The sequence below is a fragment of the Scylla paramamosain genome, chromosome 27, assembly GCF_035594125.1.
Source record: "Scylla paramamosain isolate STU-SP2022 chromosome 27, ASM3559412v1, whole genome shotgun sequence".
Taxonomy (NCBI): domain Eukaryota; kingdom Metazoa; phylum Arthropoda; class Malacostraca; order Decapoda; family Portunidae; genus Scylla; species Scylla paramamosain.
Genome location: NC_087177.1, coordinates 1,938,833 through 1,957,794, shown reverse-complemented (window position 1 = coordinate 1,957,794; position 18,962 = coordinate 1,938,833). Strand labels below are relative to the sequence as shown.

Sequence of the window (18,962 nt, the reverse complement as noted above, 5' to 3'; positions counted from 1 at the left end):
TCGACTATGTATTCCTATGTATTCCTCCTCCTCCTTCTGTTCCTCCTCTTCTTCCTCCTTCCTCCCTCACGTATTCCTGGTATCCACACACACACACACACACACATGCAGCCTTGAGGTGGCAGGCAAGGAATTGTTCGAGAGACTGTGCCATTACTGTTGTCTCGTTTTAGCAACACCTTCTCATTAACTCTAGGGTGATAACGCCAAGGCTTCGGGAAGGTTATCTATCTCGTTCCCTGTCGGAGGAAATTAAAGCGATTTTTGTGTACGTGCAATATCTCTTTGGGCCACGTGTTGAGTGTGCGTGGGAATATTTTGCTTGATTTCCTGACGGGGAGGTTGTATGGAGGAAAGATTTAGTGGGTATGTTTATATGAATAGGAAAATAATGTTTGATTTAGTTAGCTCTTCTCTCTCTCTCTCTCTCTCTCTCTCTCTCTCTCTTTTTCTAGGAAGGAAATTTTTATCTCTCATTATATTTTCTTCATTATCTTTCGCCATTCTTTGCTATCTGAGCTGCATTAGCAATATATTATGTGCGTGAATAGAAATGTCCATATTATGTCCTTGTGTCGCCTCTCTTGACTCAGATTACATTTTCATCTCTTCGTCGTGTTAGTTTACTCTGTTATACTCTTATTTTCACCTTCTCTCTCTCTCTCTCTCTCTCTCTCTCTCTCTCTGTTTGTCTTTTTTGGTTCATGATTTTTTTGTCATCCTGAAATTTTTCCTGACTTTTCATTGCGAACTTTTTAACTCTTCGTCTTCTCTCTCTCTCTCTCTCTCTCTCTCTCTCTCTCTCTCTCTCTCTCTCTCTCTCTCTCTCTCTCTCTCTCTCTCTCTCTCTCTCTCTCTCTCTCTCTCTCTTGTTCTTGTGCGCAGTCTCTTCACAAATTCCCTACACACTCAGTTCTTTCTCGTTCGTTCATTTTCCTCATTCGCTTTCTAAAACTCATTAGCAAACTCGTCCTTTCACTTTTTATTCAGTGTATCTTTCTGTTCCCCATTCTTTATTAAGCACTTTTCACTTCGGTTCCTTTGAATTATTTTTTTCCCTACGTCTTTATTTTAGCAACCTTTTTCTCCCTTTTTCTATTTTTTTTTTATTCTTCTTCGCTTCAGTGTTATTTTAAATCTCTGCCTCTTTAATACTCCATTACTCGTTGCCTCATTTCCCCCTTCCATTTATCAGCTCTTCATTTCCCCTTTTGTCTTCTTACTCGCGTCTTTATCAGCTCCCTTTATGTCTCTCTCTTTTTTTATTTAATTTATGCATCTGTATGATTCTCCTTCTTCATTTCCTCTATCAGTCTGTTCTTCCCTCTGTTCATTTCACATTATTCTACGTTCCAATTGCCCCTTTATATAAGTTTTATCCTTCTCTTTGCGCCATCCTGTGCTCCTGTCCAGCTTCTAATTTCCAACACATTCTCTGTCTTCCCATCTTTAAAGTTTCGTTTTCTTTAGTTCAGACGACCTTGTACTTTTGTTATCTACTTACGTGGGCTCTCTCTCTCTCTCTCTCTGTCTCTGGGTTCGTTCGTAGCATCGCCGTCACTATCTTTCACGTCCCTCCAGTGGTACTAGTAATGCAATACGTTTAGAAGCTCTTTTCTGCATACACTCCACGCTAGAATGACGGAATGAGAGAGAGAGAAATGCCGGGATGGGTTCATATGCGGAAAAAACTCGGCGTTAAAAGAGTGAAGTGTAGTACGGAAATGTTAGGAACAAGAGGGAAAGGTGAAGCGCTGAGTTTAGATGCTGTGTTAAATGTACTTGTTGGAAATGAGACTGGTTCATTTATTTTCTGACTTATTTAATCTGCACATTTTTCGTCGTGCCAAATCAGACATTTTTTTCCATTTTTTTTATTCATTTATTTATTTGTTTATTTATTCATTTATCTATTTTTGGTTCAACTGCACTTTTACGCTTATCTAACTTCATTTCACAGATGGATGTTGAATTGTGAAATGCGAGTACATAGTTCTCCAGCAACGAGGGCACAAACATACAAGTCATCACGTCTATTTCAGGCAGCAACACAATGGAGAAATGCCCAGCTAAACATTTATATATATGTACACTTCCACAGGGATAAAACGTCACGGTGAGCGGGTCTGTGTACGGATGGAAGCCAGCCATGCCCCCACAGACGAAGGTGTAAATATAAAAATTCAGTTTAGGACTTACAGCGAGCTACACACCCTAAACCCCGACTGCACACACACACACACACACACACACACACACACACGCACACACATATACACATGCAACTCCCGTCCCACCGCTTCCCTCCTTCGCCAAAAATTCACTGTAGATTCACACATTTTTTTTTTCGCAGCGTAATGGAAAAGTTACGTTCACACACTGCTACCAACGCTCGATTCTAGTATTTTATTTATTCTATTTTTTTTTTCATATATCTTAGTTTCAGGAAAAATGTAAACGACAAGTAAGGTGTTGCGTGGCGGGATTTCAGCGTACCATGGGGTGAAATGGCAAAAAAAAAAAAAAATAAATAAATAAAATAAATAAATAAATAATAAATAAATAAAATAAACGTGCAAAATGTAAACTGGAAAATATATGAATAAGAAAGATGGTGGTAGGGCGCAGTTTTAGTAATACTTTTACCACAAAATTCCGGCAAAAAAGTGCATTAAAACTTTGTAGGAAGTTGATATACACCCTAAACTCAAGCAGGAAATGTTCGAATATTAAAAAAAAAAAAAACGCCACGCTGATGTGATTTTATGGTTTTATAATAGTTTGTGCATTCATTGTTGTGGAAAATGTTGATGAAATTAACCCATTACAGATCCATTAGTTAAAATTCAAAGCAATCTCGAGTGAAATGGTGTAATTCGTTGATAGGAATATGACCAGCAAATAACTAAATGATAAATAATAGTAAATAAACACTAGAGAAGCGTAATTAGATTGTAAATAGATGGTGGTCATTATATTTAATTGGCCAGGGGAACGGCACATAACGACCACAGGACAGGATGCTTGGTGACCTGATGAGCTGTTGATGTGCACTACGCGTGTCTTCATTCAGTTCATTGGAGTCAGCGAGTAATGCATAAGAAAAAAAAAAATTGAATGGGTGTTTTTTTTCTTCAGGATATGTCAATACAAAAGACAAAAGAGATAGTGGAATGATAACCTTCGGATTTTCAAGTAATAAAAACATGAAAAAAAAACAAAAAAAACAAGAACAACAATGAATGATAATTGTGGTTCAGTACAGAAGTATGATAAATAAATGAAAGGAAGGAAAAATGATAACTTTTGCAGTTTTACGTTAAGCGTAAACATGAAATAAGAAGATGAGAGAGAGACGGAAGGATAAAGCACGCCGTGAGGTACTTACAGTCAAGCTGGGCGTTCCTGTCCCTCACATCCTGCTGCAAGAGTGACAACTTCTCCTGCAGCTCCTCAGTGTTGGCGAGGGTCTCCTGCACGCCCTTCAGAGTCTCCAGCGTCTGGCCAAGTTTGCTGACCTCCTCCTGTTTCTCCGCAAGCAACAACGTTAACTCGTCGATCTGCTTCTGGTAGCGTTCCTCTTGCGCCCCGAGCTCCTTCCTGTTGAGGAAAAAGAGAGTTTATTAATACTTGAGCTACCAACAAGTTATGTTTCCAAGTCATGGCGGAAGGGAAGGCAATATCAGAGAGGGAGGCTCATCACTGCCTAATTCTAGGAAGTATTTTTTATTTCCTCGAAGTTGTTTAAGTTTAGATTTTTTCCTGTTCCTGTGCTGTTATGAGTTTCGGGGGTTTAGTGAGACTGATCATCTTGTGTTCCCCGCCTGCTGATGTTAGCACGAGGGCGGTGCGGCGCACTCACCACCCACCTCAAGATTGGAGATAACTAAACTAATCCTGTCACTTCCACAGTAACAACAGTACTATATTGCTGAGTATGTAATTAAAATAAATAAGCATGTTTAATCAGATTTCTTTTTTTCTTTTTTTTTTTTTTTTTGTATTTACAATTCTCCTGCATACCTTTATATTTCTTGTCTTTCGGGAGGGTCACTGAATACATATTTATGAGTGCAAATGTTTCATAATCCATCTGACAAAATACCTAACTAAATAAACATAAGGTTTCCTGTAGATGTACCACCTGCTGTGGCCGCCATCATAAAGGGTTGCAAAAAAAAAAAAAAATCAAAACGTTTGGTAAATCCCATTACTGTCATGTTTGTGTCAATTGTGACCTTTCAGTGACCCACGCAACTACTGTAGGAGAATACAAGTTATACGGAAGAAGAAAACATCTGTGTAATTTTTAAATAAATGTCAGCGGCCAGCGTGAATGTCAGCGGGCAGGGGAGAGCGTGGCCGGAGCCATGTGACCCCAGTGTTGCCGTGCGTTAAATCCAATCAATGAATTTGCGGTGGCGGTTGGCAGTGCGTTTGCGGACCAGTACTTCATCCCTTTTGTTAGTCACGTTTGTTGACTTTGAGTGGAGAAAGACCACTGATAACGAACCCTACCACCCCCCCCAAAAAAAAAAAAAAAAACTTATAAAACCTTTAAGAGTAAGAAATCGAAAAGAAAGGGAAAAAGAAATTAACTTTGAAACACTTAAAAGAACATGTAAAGGGGAAAAGAATTATCACGTATATCCACTTAAACATAAATCTATTTTCCTAAAACCTCATAATGCCGCGTTATGATGGAGAAGCGAAGAACCCCAAGAATTCTTTATGGCATGTCATTCCTGTCCTCTTTAGAATGTATATTAGTCAGAAACAACAATATTATACCACTCGGCATTCTTGTGCTGGGGAAAAATTGCCAACAAGTGAGTGACTTATGCCACCTGTTGCAATCCTCCACCGGCACTGCCTCGGAGGACCTAAGACTGTTTACCTGGTGTGCTCTTCCAGGTCCTGTTGGCTAAAACGGAGCTCAAGGTCTTTCTCCGTTTGGCAGAGGCTGGACTCCACCTCAGCCGCTGAAGTCTGCAATTCTACATTTCTGGTCTCCACAGTCTTTTTGCACGAGCATTTCTGGTCTGTATTGGTGCTTTTGGTGTCTTCCGTTTTCTTACTCACCGGATTCCTTTTACTCAGTATTGGTACATCACTTTTCGTTTTCAAATTATTGAGATGATGCGATTCTTTGCTGCTGATTATTTTCGATCCTTCGCCACACAGTCTTAAAGTGTCTGCCGTTGATCGCCTTACACCTTCCTCTCCTTCCCTACGAGCACTCATACTCCTCCTCTTAGTGGCAACTCTCCTACGTTGCGGCACCTCACCTCCGTCCTGAGTTGCTTTCTCGGTGTCAAGCGTGTCGTCTGGAGCGCGGCGCGGGATTTCCTGTAGTCTGGAGGAAGACCTGGCTCGCCGCTGAAGCTTGGGTTCCGGGGACTTCGATTTGGTTCCATCAGCTTGCTTGAGCTCACTCAGCGTCACTGACCTAGTCATCCTTCGCTCCGGCCCGCGTGATTTGGACCGTTGGCGCGGCGGGGCAGTGACCGCTGTAGAATTTTTTTCACTACTAGGAAACTCCGTAGGTGGCCCACTCTGTGTCCTCTCCACTTTGTCTAAGGTGCTGACTTGCCGATTTTCAGACACGAGTGTCGCTGCATCACCCGAACTCTGCGATTTTATAGCCCTCGACCTACTTCTGGGAGCTTTTCTCCATGGAATGACAACTTCTTCATCACCACCGTCGTAACTGTCGTTCTCGTTGGTGAAAAGGGAAGATTCAGTAAATGTCTGGTCCGGGCTGAGATCCTTGCTGCGCCTGGAGGAAGAGGATCGGCATCGGATCCTCTCTTTGGTCTCTTCCTTCTTTCCTTCATCCTCTGGAGCCGTGGGGAGCTTATTCTTACTCTCGGTGCCCTCAGACTGTATTCGTTTCCTCGACGGTCGTTCTAACGCTCTCTCTCTCCTGAGTTCTCTGGAGGTCGATACTGATCTCGGTCTTTCTCTGCAGTGTTCCTTTTCCCGTCGCTTCGACCTCCCTGCCTCGCGGGGTAAAATTTCTACGGAAGCTCTTTGGTGCAAGTCCTCCCCGTTAGCCAGAGATTTGCTGCGGAATGGTATCCGGAACACCACGTGAGTCGTTGTTTCGTTCTCCTTGTCGCTGGTACGGACCGCTGCTGACATTTTATTATTTTCAGTAACCGGAGTAATTTTGTCATCTTTGATTTCTTCAGTTTCATTTTCTTGTGGAGTGCCTTTCACGGGGGCGTCAGTGACCATCGCCAAGGATCCAGTTCTCGAATGTTTGGTCGTGGGAGTGTTACTAGGCGTCATCTCGCTGGTACCTTCTTTTGGGGACGACGAGAGAACCTTTTCCTTTATAATTAAATTTGGTTCGGAACTGGCAATTTCTTTGGAAACCTCTTTATTCTCCTTGTTCTCTCTTGGCTTGATGTCTTCGCAGCTTCCTGGTTTTGAAGGAGTCTTTTCAGAGGCTACTTTCTCTGCATCAGCATCGAGTGTACTGTTCTGACGTGCCTGGTTCTGTGGAGGGCTGGAGGAGACATTCTTCGTTTCACTTATCGACACTGAAAAGTGAATTCGTCGTTCTTCACTTACTGGTGACAACGACGAGGTCCTCCTGTGAGTGACGCCGTGGTTGTGCGGTCTCTCAGGAGTGACCTCCGGGGCAGAATGGCGCGACGGACGCGTCGTGCTGGAGTTCAGAGGTTCCTTGGGGGTGCTCGGGGTGCTGAGCGTCTCGCGACACAACTCTCCATCCCCATCGAAGGTTTTTTCACCAGTAACGGGCGACTGTCCATCACTGTCGTTTTCGGGGATTGACTCGAGGGAGTGCATCGACGATATAGAGTGGCGGGTCTTCCCAACGGTCGGGGAGACGCTACGCTGGGTTGCAGGACTACTGCTTCCCTCGGACTTCCCGTCACTGCATCCACTGAGTCTAGGTGGCGGCGGCGGCGGCGAGGAGCCTTGCACGAGCCTCGCAGGTGGTGAAGGTAGCGAGTTATTACTCTGGGATGGGATTATTGATGGATCAATTCCTCTTCGAGCGATTGGTGGAGAAAATGTTACCAGCCTCGATGTGAGCTCTGTTGGGGTTCGAGCGAGGAGGCTCACTTCAGCGGAGCCTGCTGGAGCCACTTGCTCAGAAAACCTGTGCCGCACTGGGACTGGTGAAGACGGCGGGGTCTTGAGGCTGTCAGCTTCAGTGTAGGAGGTAGATGCCCCTGGGGAAGGCGGCGAGTTGACTGGGGAGTGGGAACCTGCCCTTCGGGACGCCACCGACGGATTAGTTTTGATGTTTGTCCTGACAGACTTTCGGTTGGCCGTTGGGGATGACGTCAGTCTGCCGCCAGTGCCCATACGGGGCCCCGGGGGCGTGCGTCGTCCCGAAGGAGATATCGGCCGGGCAGTGAGGCTAGAGAGACTGGAGGTGGAGCTGGAGGGAGTGGAGAGCATTGAAGTTCGGCCATCTGGGGACGTTGGTCGCTCGGGAGAAATAGTGACATTCTGGTGAAGGGAGGCGACTTGCGTGGACAGGAGACCCGGCGAGGCAGGCGGCGTCACCATGCCAGGGGAAGGTGTGAGGCTCCTTTCGTCTTTTTCCCCGCCAGATTCCATCAGCGAAGCAGTGAAAGACGTAACAGTGGTGGCCAGAGGTCCCCTTGGCGCCACCAATCGCGGGTTGAGAGGTGGCTTCATCATCAAGGTGGATGCAACTCCTCCCAGTCTGGGGGGAGGCGTGGCCGTCGATGCAGCGGATTGAGCGTTGCTTTTCACTGATGAGTTCGTTGAGTTCGTAGCTTCGGTCCTCGGATACCGTGGTTGGCCGGTAACTTTGGAGAAAACTAAACTACTGTTCGTTTGATTCTTCAGTTGTACTTCTGGCGAATGTTTTTCATGTTTCCGCTCGTCGAGGCCCTCAGTGCCCGCCTGCACCTCTCCCTCCTGTGATGATGTTAAAGAGTCAGTCAAAACAGAGGATCCAAAAGAATCTGAATTTTTGAGACCGTTCCCATCACTGGCGCGTGTGTCAGCGTCGGGACAGGGCGAGGAGGGGCGGGCTGCTTCCTCGGAACTGCTGCCGGTTCCGGTGGGTCCTGGTGACAGTGCAGCCTCCTCGCTTTCGGTGGCCCCACTGTCCTGCCGTGACAGCTCCTCATGGTCGCTCCACTCTCCAGAGTCTCGTGAGTCAAGGCTCTGGCTCTTCCTGGCAAATGAAGCTCGGTTCTCGTTCCCTTCTTTCGATCGCTCGATGGATTTACTTTTCCTGAAGATTGATTTAGAAGCCTTTTCCTCCTTCCCTTTGCGAACACTGACTTTCACTTCTTTGTCTTCCTTATTGGTCTTGTCTTTCTTCTTTTCCTTAACACTGTCACTGTTTTTATCTTTGTTAACAACTTTGTCTTTTGCTTTGTTTTTGAAGAACCCAAACATAATGTTTAAGTGACCCTTGGCCAAGAGCGGGGTCCAGCAGCCTACGAGGGACCCTTGTGGCTATGAAAATAGTTTTCCTCACGGGACGCCACCGCCTCCCTGAGTCAGCTTAATAGGGAGACAGATTATTTATTAGTATTGTGTTCTACTAAAGTGTCTTCGAAGAAAGCATCATCTAAATGTTTGTGCATGCGGTCAACAAAATAAGTAACAATGTGGTCGACGAAATAAAAAGTATCGTCGAGAAAATTATAAACATCCTCCATGACAGGTTATGATTCCCCGAGATTCAGTTGTTCCTCCAGCAAGGGGAGAATATTATGCAAGAAAACAATATTTGCCTTGAAATTGCATACGGAAAAAAAATAAAGTCAGCAAGAAAGTTAAGGAAACCCACACACCCACACACACACACACACACACACACACACACACAAACGTCACAAACTCAGCCCAGATTATTATCAGGAAAGGTAAAATATCTTGGCTATTCTTAGTGGCGTGACGAGAGTGGTGAAAGGGGGAGGTGCGGAGAGAGATGGCGAGGAGAGAAGGGGAGGAGAGAAGACGAAGGCGAGAGTAGGAGGGGGGATTTTTCTGAGCAACATCCCCCTTCTCTTTCCTCCCTTCCCATCGCGGTTTCCCCTCCTCCTACCCCTTCTTCTCCTCCTCCACAGTGTGACGCCAACAAACCACGTGCTTCACTTTCTTCCTCCTCCTCTTCTTCCTCCTTTATTTTTTCTCTCACTACCACCACCACCACCACCACCACCACAACCACCACCGGCTCTATTAGCACTACCACCTTCTGATTACGAAGTTAACTCGCTGACTTAGCGGCGTCTCCCTGCGTGTGTGGGACGAGTTATCTGAGTTACGTGACTCGCAAACAGGTGTGGCTAATGAGCAGAAAACAAGCACCGCCTCTAATTTGGTTGTGTTTCTGTGCAACCAACTCCGTGGTGGAGGATCATCTGCTTCTGCCTCCTTCTCCTCCTCTTCCTCCTCCTCATCATCATCATCATCGTCGTCTTTTTTCCCTACTTTCAAGATAAACATGGATCTTGTAAAGGAAATATTTGACAGAAAAAGATTAACTGATTACTGAAGGTTACCGTGGAGTTTGTTATGACTCTCTCTCTCTCTCTCTCTCTCTCTCTCTCTCTCTCTCTCTCTCTCTCTCTCTCTCTCTCTCTCTCTCTCTCTCTCTCTCTCGCTCGCTCGCTCGCTCGCTCGCTCTCGTGGCGTTTTCTATAATTAGAGTGGAAAACATAAGAGTAACGAGACTCGAGGAGACGCACTGATGAAAGAAAACAAAACGAAGAGAAGATAAAACTAATAAGCAAAAAACAAAACACACACACACACACACACACACACACACACACACACACACACACACACAAACACCGTCAGGAATGTTTCTCTAATGGCTAACGCATCCAGCTCTCAATGACTAACGGACGCGAGGGACGAGGCGTGAATGAGAGAGCGTACGTGTGAATGAGCATGTGTCACTGAACCGAGACGACTGATAACAAGGAAAAGGGTGATGAGAGGTTGACGTAGTAATGGTCACGTAACTGTCATGAAACCCCCTGTGCTGGCTGCCAAAGTGGTTGAGTGAGTGGGAGCATCAAGTGGCGTTTAGAGTGTGGTGTAAGTGACAAGCATTTGAGGTCAGTAAATAAACAGGGCGTGTGTGAGAGGTGGGCTGCTGCATTCACGTGTTCTGCAGCGTGATAATTAGATCAGTACAGCCTGTTAGCAACAACCACACAGAGAGAGAGAGAGAGAGAGAGAGAGAGAGAGAGAGAGAGAGAGAGAGAGAGAGAGAGAGAGAGAGAGAGAGAGAGAGAGAGAGAGAGAGAGAGAGAGAGAGAGAGAGAGAGAGAGAGAGAGAAACTGAAACAAATTGACTATCACATGAATTGCAGAAGGTCCTCATTGCAAGTTTTTAAGTGTTTGTTAATTGTCACGTTGCTGTTCGTTGCTTTTATTATCCTCTATACGAGAACTACGCCATTCACAAGGGAGACGCTACAGGTATATACAACACAGGCGATGTAGCTTCCCTTTCAGCCTTGAGGACGTGGTGAGGAAATGTTTATGTAGTGAGGGAACAAAAGGTTTCACTTCCTCTCTCATCAAGCCACATCACACATTTGCAACGTCCTTCTTTCCATCGTCTTTTATCTCCTTATAATCTCTTGTAATCCTGTGAAATCCTCTCATACATCGTGTGTAATTCTATGTAATCTTGTTCAATCCTCTGCTATTCTTAGGTAATCTGATCTAATTAGCTGCTATGTCACTTGTAATTACTTGTTTCTTGCCGTTAAGTCGTAAGTAATCCTTTTATCTCTCATTTACTCGAATGTGAGCCTCTGCTACTTCCTGGGTAGATCTGAGTACTCATCCGTCATCTTACCGTGTGTGTTTGGATGCAGCCACTTGTCTTTATTACAGAAATGTTAGCGATGTGTTTAGTAGCGTGGTATTTTACAAAGTGCCCGTCATGCATCTCAGGCGCAGAGGAGTGTCAAGCTTAGAGTGTATCTCATATATTTAATCAGGAGGAGTCATGATGCCTTGCCACTTTATATGTGTGTGTGTTCTCTAGTTCGCTTGTGGATTGCTGTGTTATTTTATACATGCTGTTTTGTTCGTATTTATATTACTGATATCTTGCTCTGATTTGTATTACTTGGTGTCGTTCTGTTTGCAGTTGGATAATAATAGTACTGTCAGTGGTACTAGTATGTAGTAGTGGTGGTAGTAGTCGTAGTAGTATGATAATAATAATAATAATAATAATAATAATAATAATAATAATAATAATAATAATAATATGAAAAGAGAAATTTGCTAGTTAAGCCACTTGGAGAGGGAAAGAAGCCGGCAGGAGGGGAGACTGAAGCAGAATTTAGTGATCAGGAACATCCAAACTTTTCTCCCTCGCGGCAAACACACCAAGCGAGGGGATGGAAAACATGCAGCAGACAAATAATGCATCACAATATTATAACATACGCTAAAAACACCACAGTGAAACCAACCAATATGCCTCCCCTTTCTGTCTCTCCTCTGACGCCCTTCTCCCTACTCAGCTAATCCTCCTTGCTCTCTCGAAACATTTCACATCTCCATCTCAAACATAACAAATCTCTATGGCCTATTTTCGTTTTCCTTCTTATTTGAACGCCTCCTCTAGCTGAATCAGTCTTTATATTTTCGCAACCCTTTGTATTCCTCTTCCTAACGACCCTAAGACGTAAACATTTCAATTCTACAGAGGCCAGGAAGCCGTGGGTTGCGTGGCTCCTTCCCTCCCCTTACCTCTAATCTGCAAGGGAACACGAAGGCTGCAGTTTGGAATATTTAAGGCTAAATTCTACACCCATTACAGGCATCAGGGGCTTTGTTGTTCCCCCTTCCCTACTTCCCCGCCCGCCTCAACTACACGTGTAATTTTCTAGCAGGTGAATTTGGGTAAAAGTGTGTGGGTTTTAGGATCGTCTTGAGGCCTCCCGCATCCTCCCCGCCGCCCTCGCTGTCTCTCCCAATCACCCTATTACCGGAAAATTGGCGACAAATCCTCCATTAAGGTCGTAATTAGAACACATTGCACGGGGTCAAAATACCGGTGACCCTTTCCTTTCTACCTTCCTTCCTTCACTCCTTCCTTCCCTCCTTCCTTCCATCTCCGCCACTACTCTTATTTCCAGCTGTTCCCCGCATCCCTCACCTCGCGCCACAGAAAGAAGTAATACCTCATGAAATTCCATAAGAAACTTTACGAGAATGATACGTCTCCCTTCGGCGGCTGACGGAGAAGGATTGCACAGGCGGCCGAGTTTAAAAGAAAGTGATGATAAATTGGCGTTTTGAGAGCAATGTGGTGTTCGTGGGTGAATGGCGAGAGAGAGAGAGAGAGAGAGAGAGAGAGAGAGAGAGAGAGAGAGAGAGAGAGAGAGAGAGAGAGAGAGAGAGAGAGAGAGACAGAGAGAGAGAGAGAGAGAGAGGGTGAGGGACGACATGCATGGCTTAGTCAATTATCGGATTTAATGATGAAGGCTAATTAATCGCAGAATGCAAAAGGGAAAGGGAAAATTAATTATAGAAAATTTAAGCAGCAGCATTGCGAGGGGTGAGTTTTAGAAAGCGTCATGTGTGTGTGTGTGTGTGTGTGTGTGTGTGTGTGTGTGTGTGTGTGGAAAATATAAAAGTTGTTTCGTGTTAAAGTCGATTCCTTTTAACTTTTATATCCCCAACCCCGCGTCTCTCTCTCTCTCTCTCTCTCTCTCTCTCTCTCTCTCTCTCTCTCTCTCTCTCTCTCTCTCTCTCTCTCTCTCTCTCTCTCTGCACTTCAATTATAAGCCAATTTACACCTTAAATGAACCATGCTCCATCACACTCACAATGTCACTCTACGATAAATTCACTTCATCTCCCTTTCCCTCTCGCTGCCTATTCCCCAAATTTGTTTCCTTTGTTCCGTCAGCTTTTGCCTTCAGTTACGTAGCTACACGCCTTCCCTTACCCTGCCTATCTTTACATTCCTTCCCTTCTCCCATTCGCCCCCACTAGAGAAACATAACTCCTCTTGGGATCGCAAAAAAATCCTTCAGGAGTTACAACGGTAAACTTTCCTTTATCCGAGGCGCGAGGCATCAAGAAGGAGTGTAGTGTATGTCGCTAGATGGCTATTTTTAATCCCGTCCTTCCCCGTGTCGACTTCCTTTGTCTGGCTGTTCGTCCGTGTGTCCCCAGCAGTTTGTTTCCGCTGAGTGGACGATGTGTGTGTGTGTGTGTGTGTGTGTCTTCGTGAGTAACTGTTTCTCTTTATCGGTTTTCAATTTCCATCTCTCTCTCTCTCTCTCTCTCTCTCTCTCTCTCTCTCTCTCTCTCTCTCTCTCTCTCTCTCTCTCTCTCTCTCATATATGATTGCCAGGTCGTTTACACACGATGATCTCATTATGCGTCAGTGTTCGTTCATTCATTTATTTTATGGTCTGCCTACTTGTCTGCCAGCCTCTCTCTCTCTCTCTCTCTCTCTCTCTCTCTCTCTCTCTCTCTGTCTCTCACGGTTCGTCACTTTATTAGCCTTGTATCCTCGCTATGTGTGTTCTTTCAACCTATAATACTTCTTTTCTGCTTCGTGTATTTCTGTAATGTGCTACAATGTCCAGCCTCTTAACCATGACCTTTTCTCCCTCACCTCTCCCCTTCTTGTATCGCTCTCCCAAACTCTCTCTCTCTCCGGTGCCCATTCTCCCTTCTTCAGACCCTCCACTACCCTCTTATCAGCAGGCTGTTGTGTTTTACGTCATCTAAGTTTCCCAAAGGAGTTTTGAAGTTTCATTGTAAACTTCATTCTTCTCTCTCTCTCTCTCTCTCTCTCTCTCTCTCTCTCTCTCTCTCTCTCTCTCTCTCTCTCTCTCTCTCTCTCTCTCTCTCTCTCTCTCTCATTATCGCACGTCACCCTTTGTATCTTTTTATCACTGTCTCTGTTCAAGTTTCATGTGATTTTTTTTTTTCTCTCATTTTATTTTATCTTTTTCTCTCCTTGCAGACAGTAATGGGAGATATCAAGGGACGTTGTCTCTCTCTTGTTTTTCCGTAAGTACACACGATACAATCTTCATTTTTGTCTTTTTTTTTTTTTTTACAGCGATCGATGCATTTATTTCGCATGTATTTGTGGTTAATTATCGCCTTCCATTATCTATTTGCTTTGACATCCACACTATTTTGTTTTTTTTTGTGGGGGAGGGAGGGGGGAGGGTTCAAACACATAAATATAAGTAAATATCACGTAAACATTTTCACAAGTTCACCACTTTCCGTTTTGGCTTCTGATTTGGCATCGCTCTTACTATACTTTGCAGCGTCACCCTCAAGCCAGATTATCTTGATCCAACACGACCGACACTTAGAGATACAGGGATTGAGCGTCTCTCTCCTGCACGGCGCCACTTGCACATTTTCCTTCACTCAGCCATGCAGATCGCCACGCCACAAGACACAACACGAGGCACCAAGACGCCGCACTCAGTCACAACTTGGGTCACTTCGCTGCCTTACTATCCAGGCCGCATCGCGCGTCCCGCCCCGTTATCGCTCACTGCCAACGTAAAGACTACTGCGTTCGTGTGTGTACGTGTGGGGGTGGTAGTTTATAGGTGTGTGTGCGTGCATGTGTGTATGTGTGTGTGGGGAGGGAGTGAGTGGGGTGGGTAAATGTGTGTTATGAGGAAGGAGAGGGAAGGTGTGTGCGTGTATGTGTGTGTGTGTCTGTGTGTGTGAGGCGCGGAGGATGACGTGAGGGACGGGAGGCCGGTAGGTAAGGAAGCTCCTCTCACTCGCCGCCGCCATCGCCACCACCACCTCCACCTGTGACACCCACTTGTCCCTCCGTTTTCCCGTTTTTGGTGGAATTTGAGCGTCACCAGCGGGTCACCAGCACCCACGGGCAGGTGCTGGAGCCGCGCTACAGCCCTGGTGCACATCTCGTAATCGAATTTTGCTTGCGTTGGAAGGAAAACTGAAGAGGAGTGGTGCGGGCGGGGGGCGTTTGGCAGCCCTTGGATTCAGCCACTATACCGAAATAGTCGCACGTGTCAGACGACCAGACGAGCCGCCGTGGCCACCTCGATGTAGTCTACAGGCAGTAAATAAATAGGGGAAGACTTCACTCAGAGCGGCGGAACACATCCTGCTAACCGCGGCTCATAACAGTGGCCCAATTTAGAGGTACAAGCTGTGTAACCACCTCTCCCTTCCGTCCTTGATATTTTTTCCCCCACTTTTCTCTCTAGAAGGACATGTTTGACGTGATGGTGGTGCCTGAGGGAGGAAGTTCCACCGCCCGGGAATCACGTCCTGCTTTGGCTCCGCACTTTGGCAACTAAAGGTAAATTTCTTTAACTCGGAAGGTCATGTGGTGGGAGGAAACGATATGGCGTCTTGAGGCTTTGAAACAACAAACAGAATCTTGACATTTTTATTCCCCATATATCGAGTAGATCTGGTGCAGACTCTTGATAAGGCCTGAGGATAAATAATGCTTCCAGCCAACTGATATTTTTTTTTCGCAATTAATAAAGTAATAAAGCATCTGTTTGGCTTTAGTTCCTGGTGGTGCAAAGGGCGCTGCCAATCGCTGCAAGTACAAAGAACTCAATAGTGGAGGTATCTCAGCGTGCATCGGAGCCTTGAACGAGAGAGAGAGAGAGAGAGAGAGAGAGAGAGAGAGAGAGAGAGAGAGAGAGAGAGAGAGAGAGAGAGAGAGAGAGAGAGCAAACAGCAGCAGATCTATTAGCCCTGACTAGGCTGTTTGCAATGAGAGAGATCCGAGCTAGTGGTTTTTATTTTCTTGCTCACACGAAATGTACGTATTTAAAATACCTAACCACACACTGGCAATGCAAATAAAAGGAAATGAATAATGCAATGAAAACCGTTAAATATACACAATTGCAACAAACACTACATTTTGAATCGCTAGTTTATTATGATTCACAGAAAAAAAAAAAAAATGCCAATACAAAATTGTCACCCCCTTTAAATTACAGCGGCTCATTTTCTCTCGAGGCCGCGAGGGAAAAGAAAATGGGAGTTCGTCATCTGAAGTATAATATTCCGAGGAACGTCCGCTACACCAGAATAGCCTACTAAAGTACCTCACCAGGGCTCGGTAAGAAGAGAGAGAGAGAGAGAGAGAGAGAGAGAAAGGAGGAGGAAGGGTGGGGTTGCAACGAGGCAAAAGTATATCTGTGGATTGAGCGATTTTTTGTCGCTGCCGAGGGAGGAAGGAAGGAAGGAGGGAAAGAAGGAACACACACACACACACACACACACACACACACACACACGCAGACTGAATATGGCAATGTTACGTGGCTGTGGTATGGCATCCTGCTGTTTAAAGAGGAGGAGGAAGAGGAGGAAGAGAAAAAGAAAGTAAAAAAGGAAAAACAAAGGGAAAGAAATTAGATGAGAGATTGAGGGAGAGGGGAGACAAAAATAGAAGAAGAAGAAAGAAGACAGATATGGAAGGGAGGAAAAAGAGAGAAAAACAGAGAAAGAGAGAAAGAAAGCAAAAGAATGGGAGGGATTGAGGAAGGAATAATGAAAAGAGAAGCCAGAAAGGAAAAAAAAAGACGAAGAAAAGTGGAGTAGAGAAAGAAATAAAAAAAATAAGAAAAAATGCAAATAAGAAAAGACATTGGAGATTAAAAAGCTGGAAGAAACAGAAAATGGAGGGCAGAAAAAGAGGAAGGTGGCGGACGATAAAGGGAGGTTGGCCTGTGAATATAAGCCAGTCAGAATCAACAGTTGCCAGGCGAATAAGTGGGTTGGTTATAAGGGCCTGGCCAGACGCCTTAGGCCAGCAGGGAAGTCTTTGATGTTGGGCGCCAAGCAAACACGACTGACGATGTATCCAAAGGCAGTATTAAGGAAGTGCGGAAAACCTGAAAGAACGGATTATAGCACGGAAACCTACTTAGCGCGGCTCTTCACAAAAGTCAAACGTGATAAGCCAGGAGATGCAGTGCTCTTGTATCCCAAGGTGGAGTGAATGACCCGCCTTACTTCAGAAGACTTTAAATCTTTATTGAAATTGATTGCCGGGAGATTATCCGATAGAAAATTGTAACATTCGTTCAGAAAATCGTTAGGGTGATTGCTAGTTACGGACAGTGAGTGAAAGGGGAAAGATTTACTGCTTCGTGGTCAAATCTTAAAGCACAGGAGATGAGGAACGCAGTCACGCACGCTGTAATGCCAGTTTTTAATATTTTTTTTCTTCATCCTCCTCCTCCTCATCATCATCATCATCAGCCTCTACGATTCAAGTGCGAGACAAAGACTTCCCCGACCTACTCCATATTCTCTCCTCGTCAGCCCCTCTGTTCCAAACCACGCAAACAAGACTAAGAAGGCATTTTACACTAGTTTAACTTCACTCAATCTACTTTTAAATTCCTCTTTTGCGTTTATAATTATGAGCAGGAAAAAAAAACACGGTATATGAGTGAAATGTATTTTTATTAACTGAGAGAAGCGAAGAAAAGAAGACGACGAACAGGAAAAATCGGATGAAGATAAGATGAAAAAATTGAGGTGTTGGTGTCGGGGAAAGGAGCGTGTGGCGGCATGATGAACTGACGGAATGTATGGTGATGAGAGGGACAAATGGGATGCGTGGAGGGGGTGAAGGGGTGTGCGGTGGATACTTGAGGAATGTGACGTGGAATGTGTGAAGGACCAAATAAGCTCACAAGATGCATTCCATTTGGGTCGAAATTCATGCATCATTTATAATATTTTCAACCAGTTTACTCCCCCTATCCCTTATCACTCTCTCACTCTCTCTCTCTCTCTCTCTCTCTATGCCATACTGTCACCTCTAACCTAAGCTCAACCTCGCCTTCTTTCTCCTCCCCTTATCGAAGACCTCCCGCCGCAGTTTCTCTTCACAGCAACCATAAAGTTTTCATCCACACGCTTCCCTTTAGTTTCTCTCATTTCAACTCTCCGCCTTCAATTCTCCCGAGGCTCCTCTACTTTCCTGACGACTACTCGGGTTTATGGTTCTGTGTAGTCGTCGCCCTTCACCTTCCTCTCCTCCGTATGGTTCTTCTCCTCCATCTTCTTTTTTTTTTATCTCCCTCTGGTTCTCCTTTTCTTCCTCTTGTGTGTTGTTGTTGTTGTTGTTGTTTTTCTTCGTCTTCTTCTTCTTCTTTATTTTCTTTTATCTTGTTGTTCGTGTTCTAATTGCTGTTGCTCTTGTTCTTTTATCATCATCATCTTATTATTATTATTATTATTATTTTTCTTCTTTATTTCTTGGTTAGTCTTGTTATTCTTGTTATTTTCTTGTTGCCGTTTTGTTTGTTATTCTTATGCTTACTCTGGTTCTTTTCCTTATACTTTTCCCAACCCCTCTTTCTCCTTTTCCACGTTTTCATTCTCACCTTCTCTCCTCCTTCATTTTTTTTTTTTTTGTTCGTTTCCACCTCTCCTCCTCCGATTTTTCTTCTTCGTCTCCTCCTCAGGTCCAATTTCTCTCCTCCACCACTACCGTTTCCTCCTCCTCTTCTTCTTCCTCCTCCTCCTCCAATTTTTCTTCATCGTCTTCATTCATCTCCTCCTTTTTACGTTTTCTTTCCCCTCCTCAGATAGAATTTTCTCCTTCCTTGGTTCTAATCCAGATTCACTCTTCGACCAGAGGTAATCCAAGATACCATTTTTACGATCCTAGTACGTCGATATCTTAAAGCCGCTGGAATTTTGTATAGAAAGCCGTGTTGCCTATGCCTCGGTACCCTTTTTTATTTTATATATATGCTTTTGGGCTTTCGTGGGGAGAAATATATAGCCCAAGGAGAAATATTATAATGGAGCCGCCTTTGTCTGCTGCCTAGGAGGTATAAATATAAATCAGCCACGTATCGCCTCCTCAGTCAGGGTGGAGGGAATACACATCCGAGAGTCTAAAGGGCGAGCCGTGCTTTGACTCTTATGGTTACGAAGTG

The 18,962-nt window shown here is 44.8% G+C and overlaps 1 protein-coding gene across 10 annotated transcripts in view; it reads right to left on the bottom strand.

The window, feature by feature from the left end:
* Nucleotides 1–18,962, bottom strand: part of LOC135114024 (trichohyalin-like) — a 188,426-nt gene that overhangs the window by 33,708 nt on the left and 135,756 nt on the right. For 4 of the 10 annotated variants that reach the window (XM_064029647.1, XM_064029644.1, XM_064029646.1 and 1 more), the window contains exons 1-3: nt 14,506–14,769; nt 4,898–8,526; nt 3,389–3,600 (exon numbers count right to left, since the gene is read on the bottom strand). In XM_064029647.1, the coding sequence (XP_063885717.1) occupies nt 3,389–3,600; nt 4,898–8,418 (3,733 nt within the window). In that variant the 5' untranslated portion in view covers nt 8,419–8,526; nt 14,506–14,769. Of the gene's footprint in view, nt 1–3,388; nt 3,601–4,897; nt 8,527–14,505; nt 14,770–18,962 lie in introns of those variants that run through there. The other 6 variants (XR_010275176.1, XM_064029649.1, XR_010275177.1 and 3 more) reach the window with 4 other exon arrangements.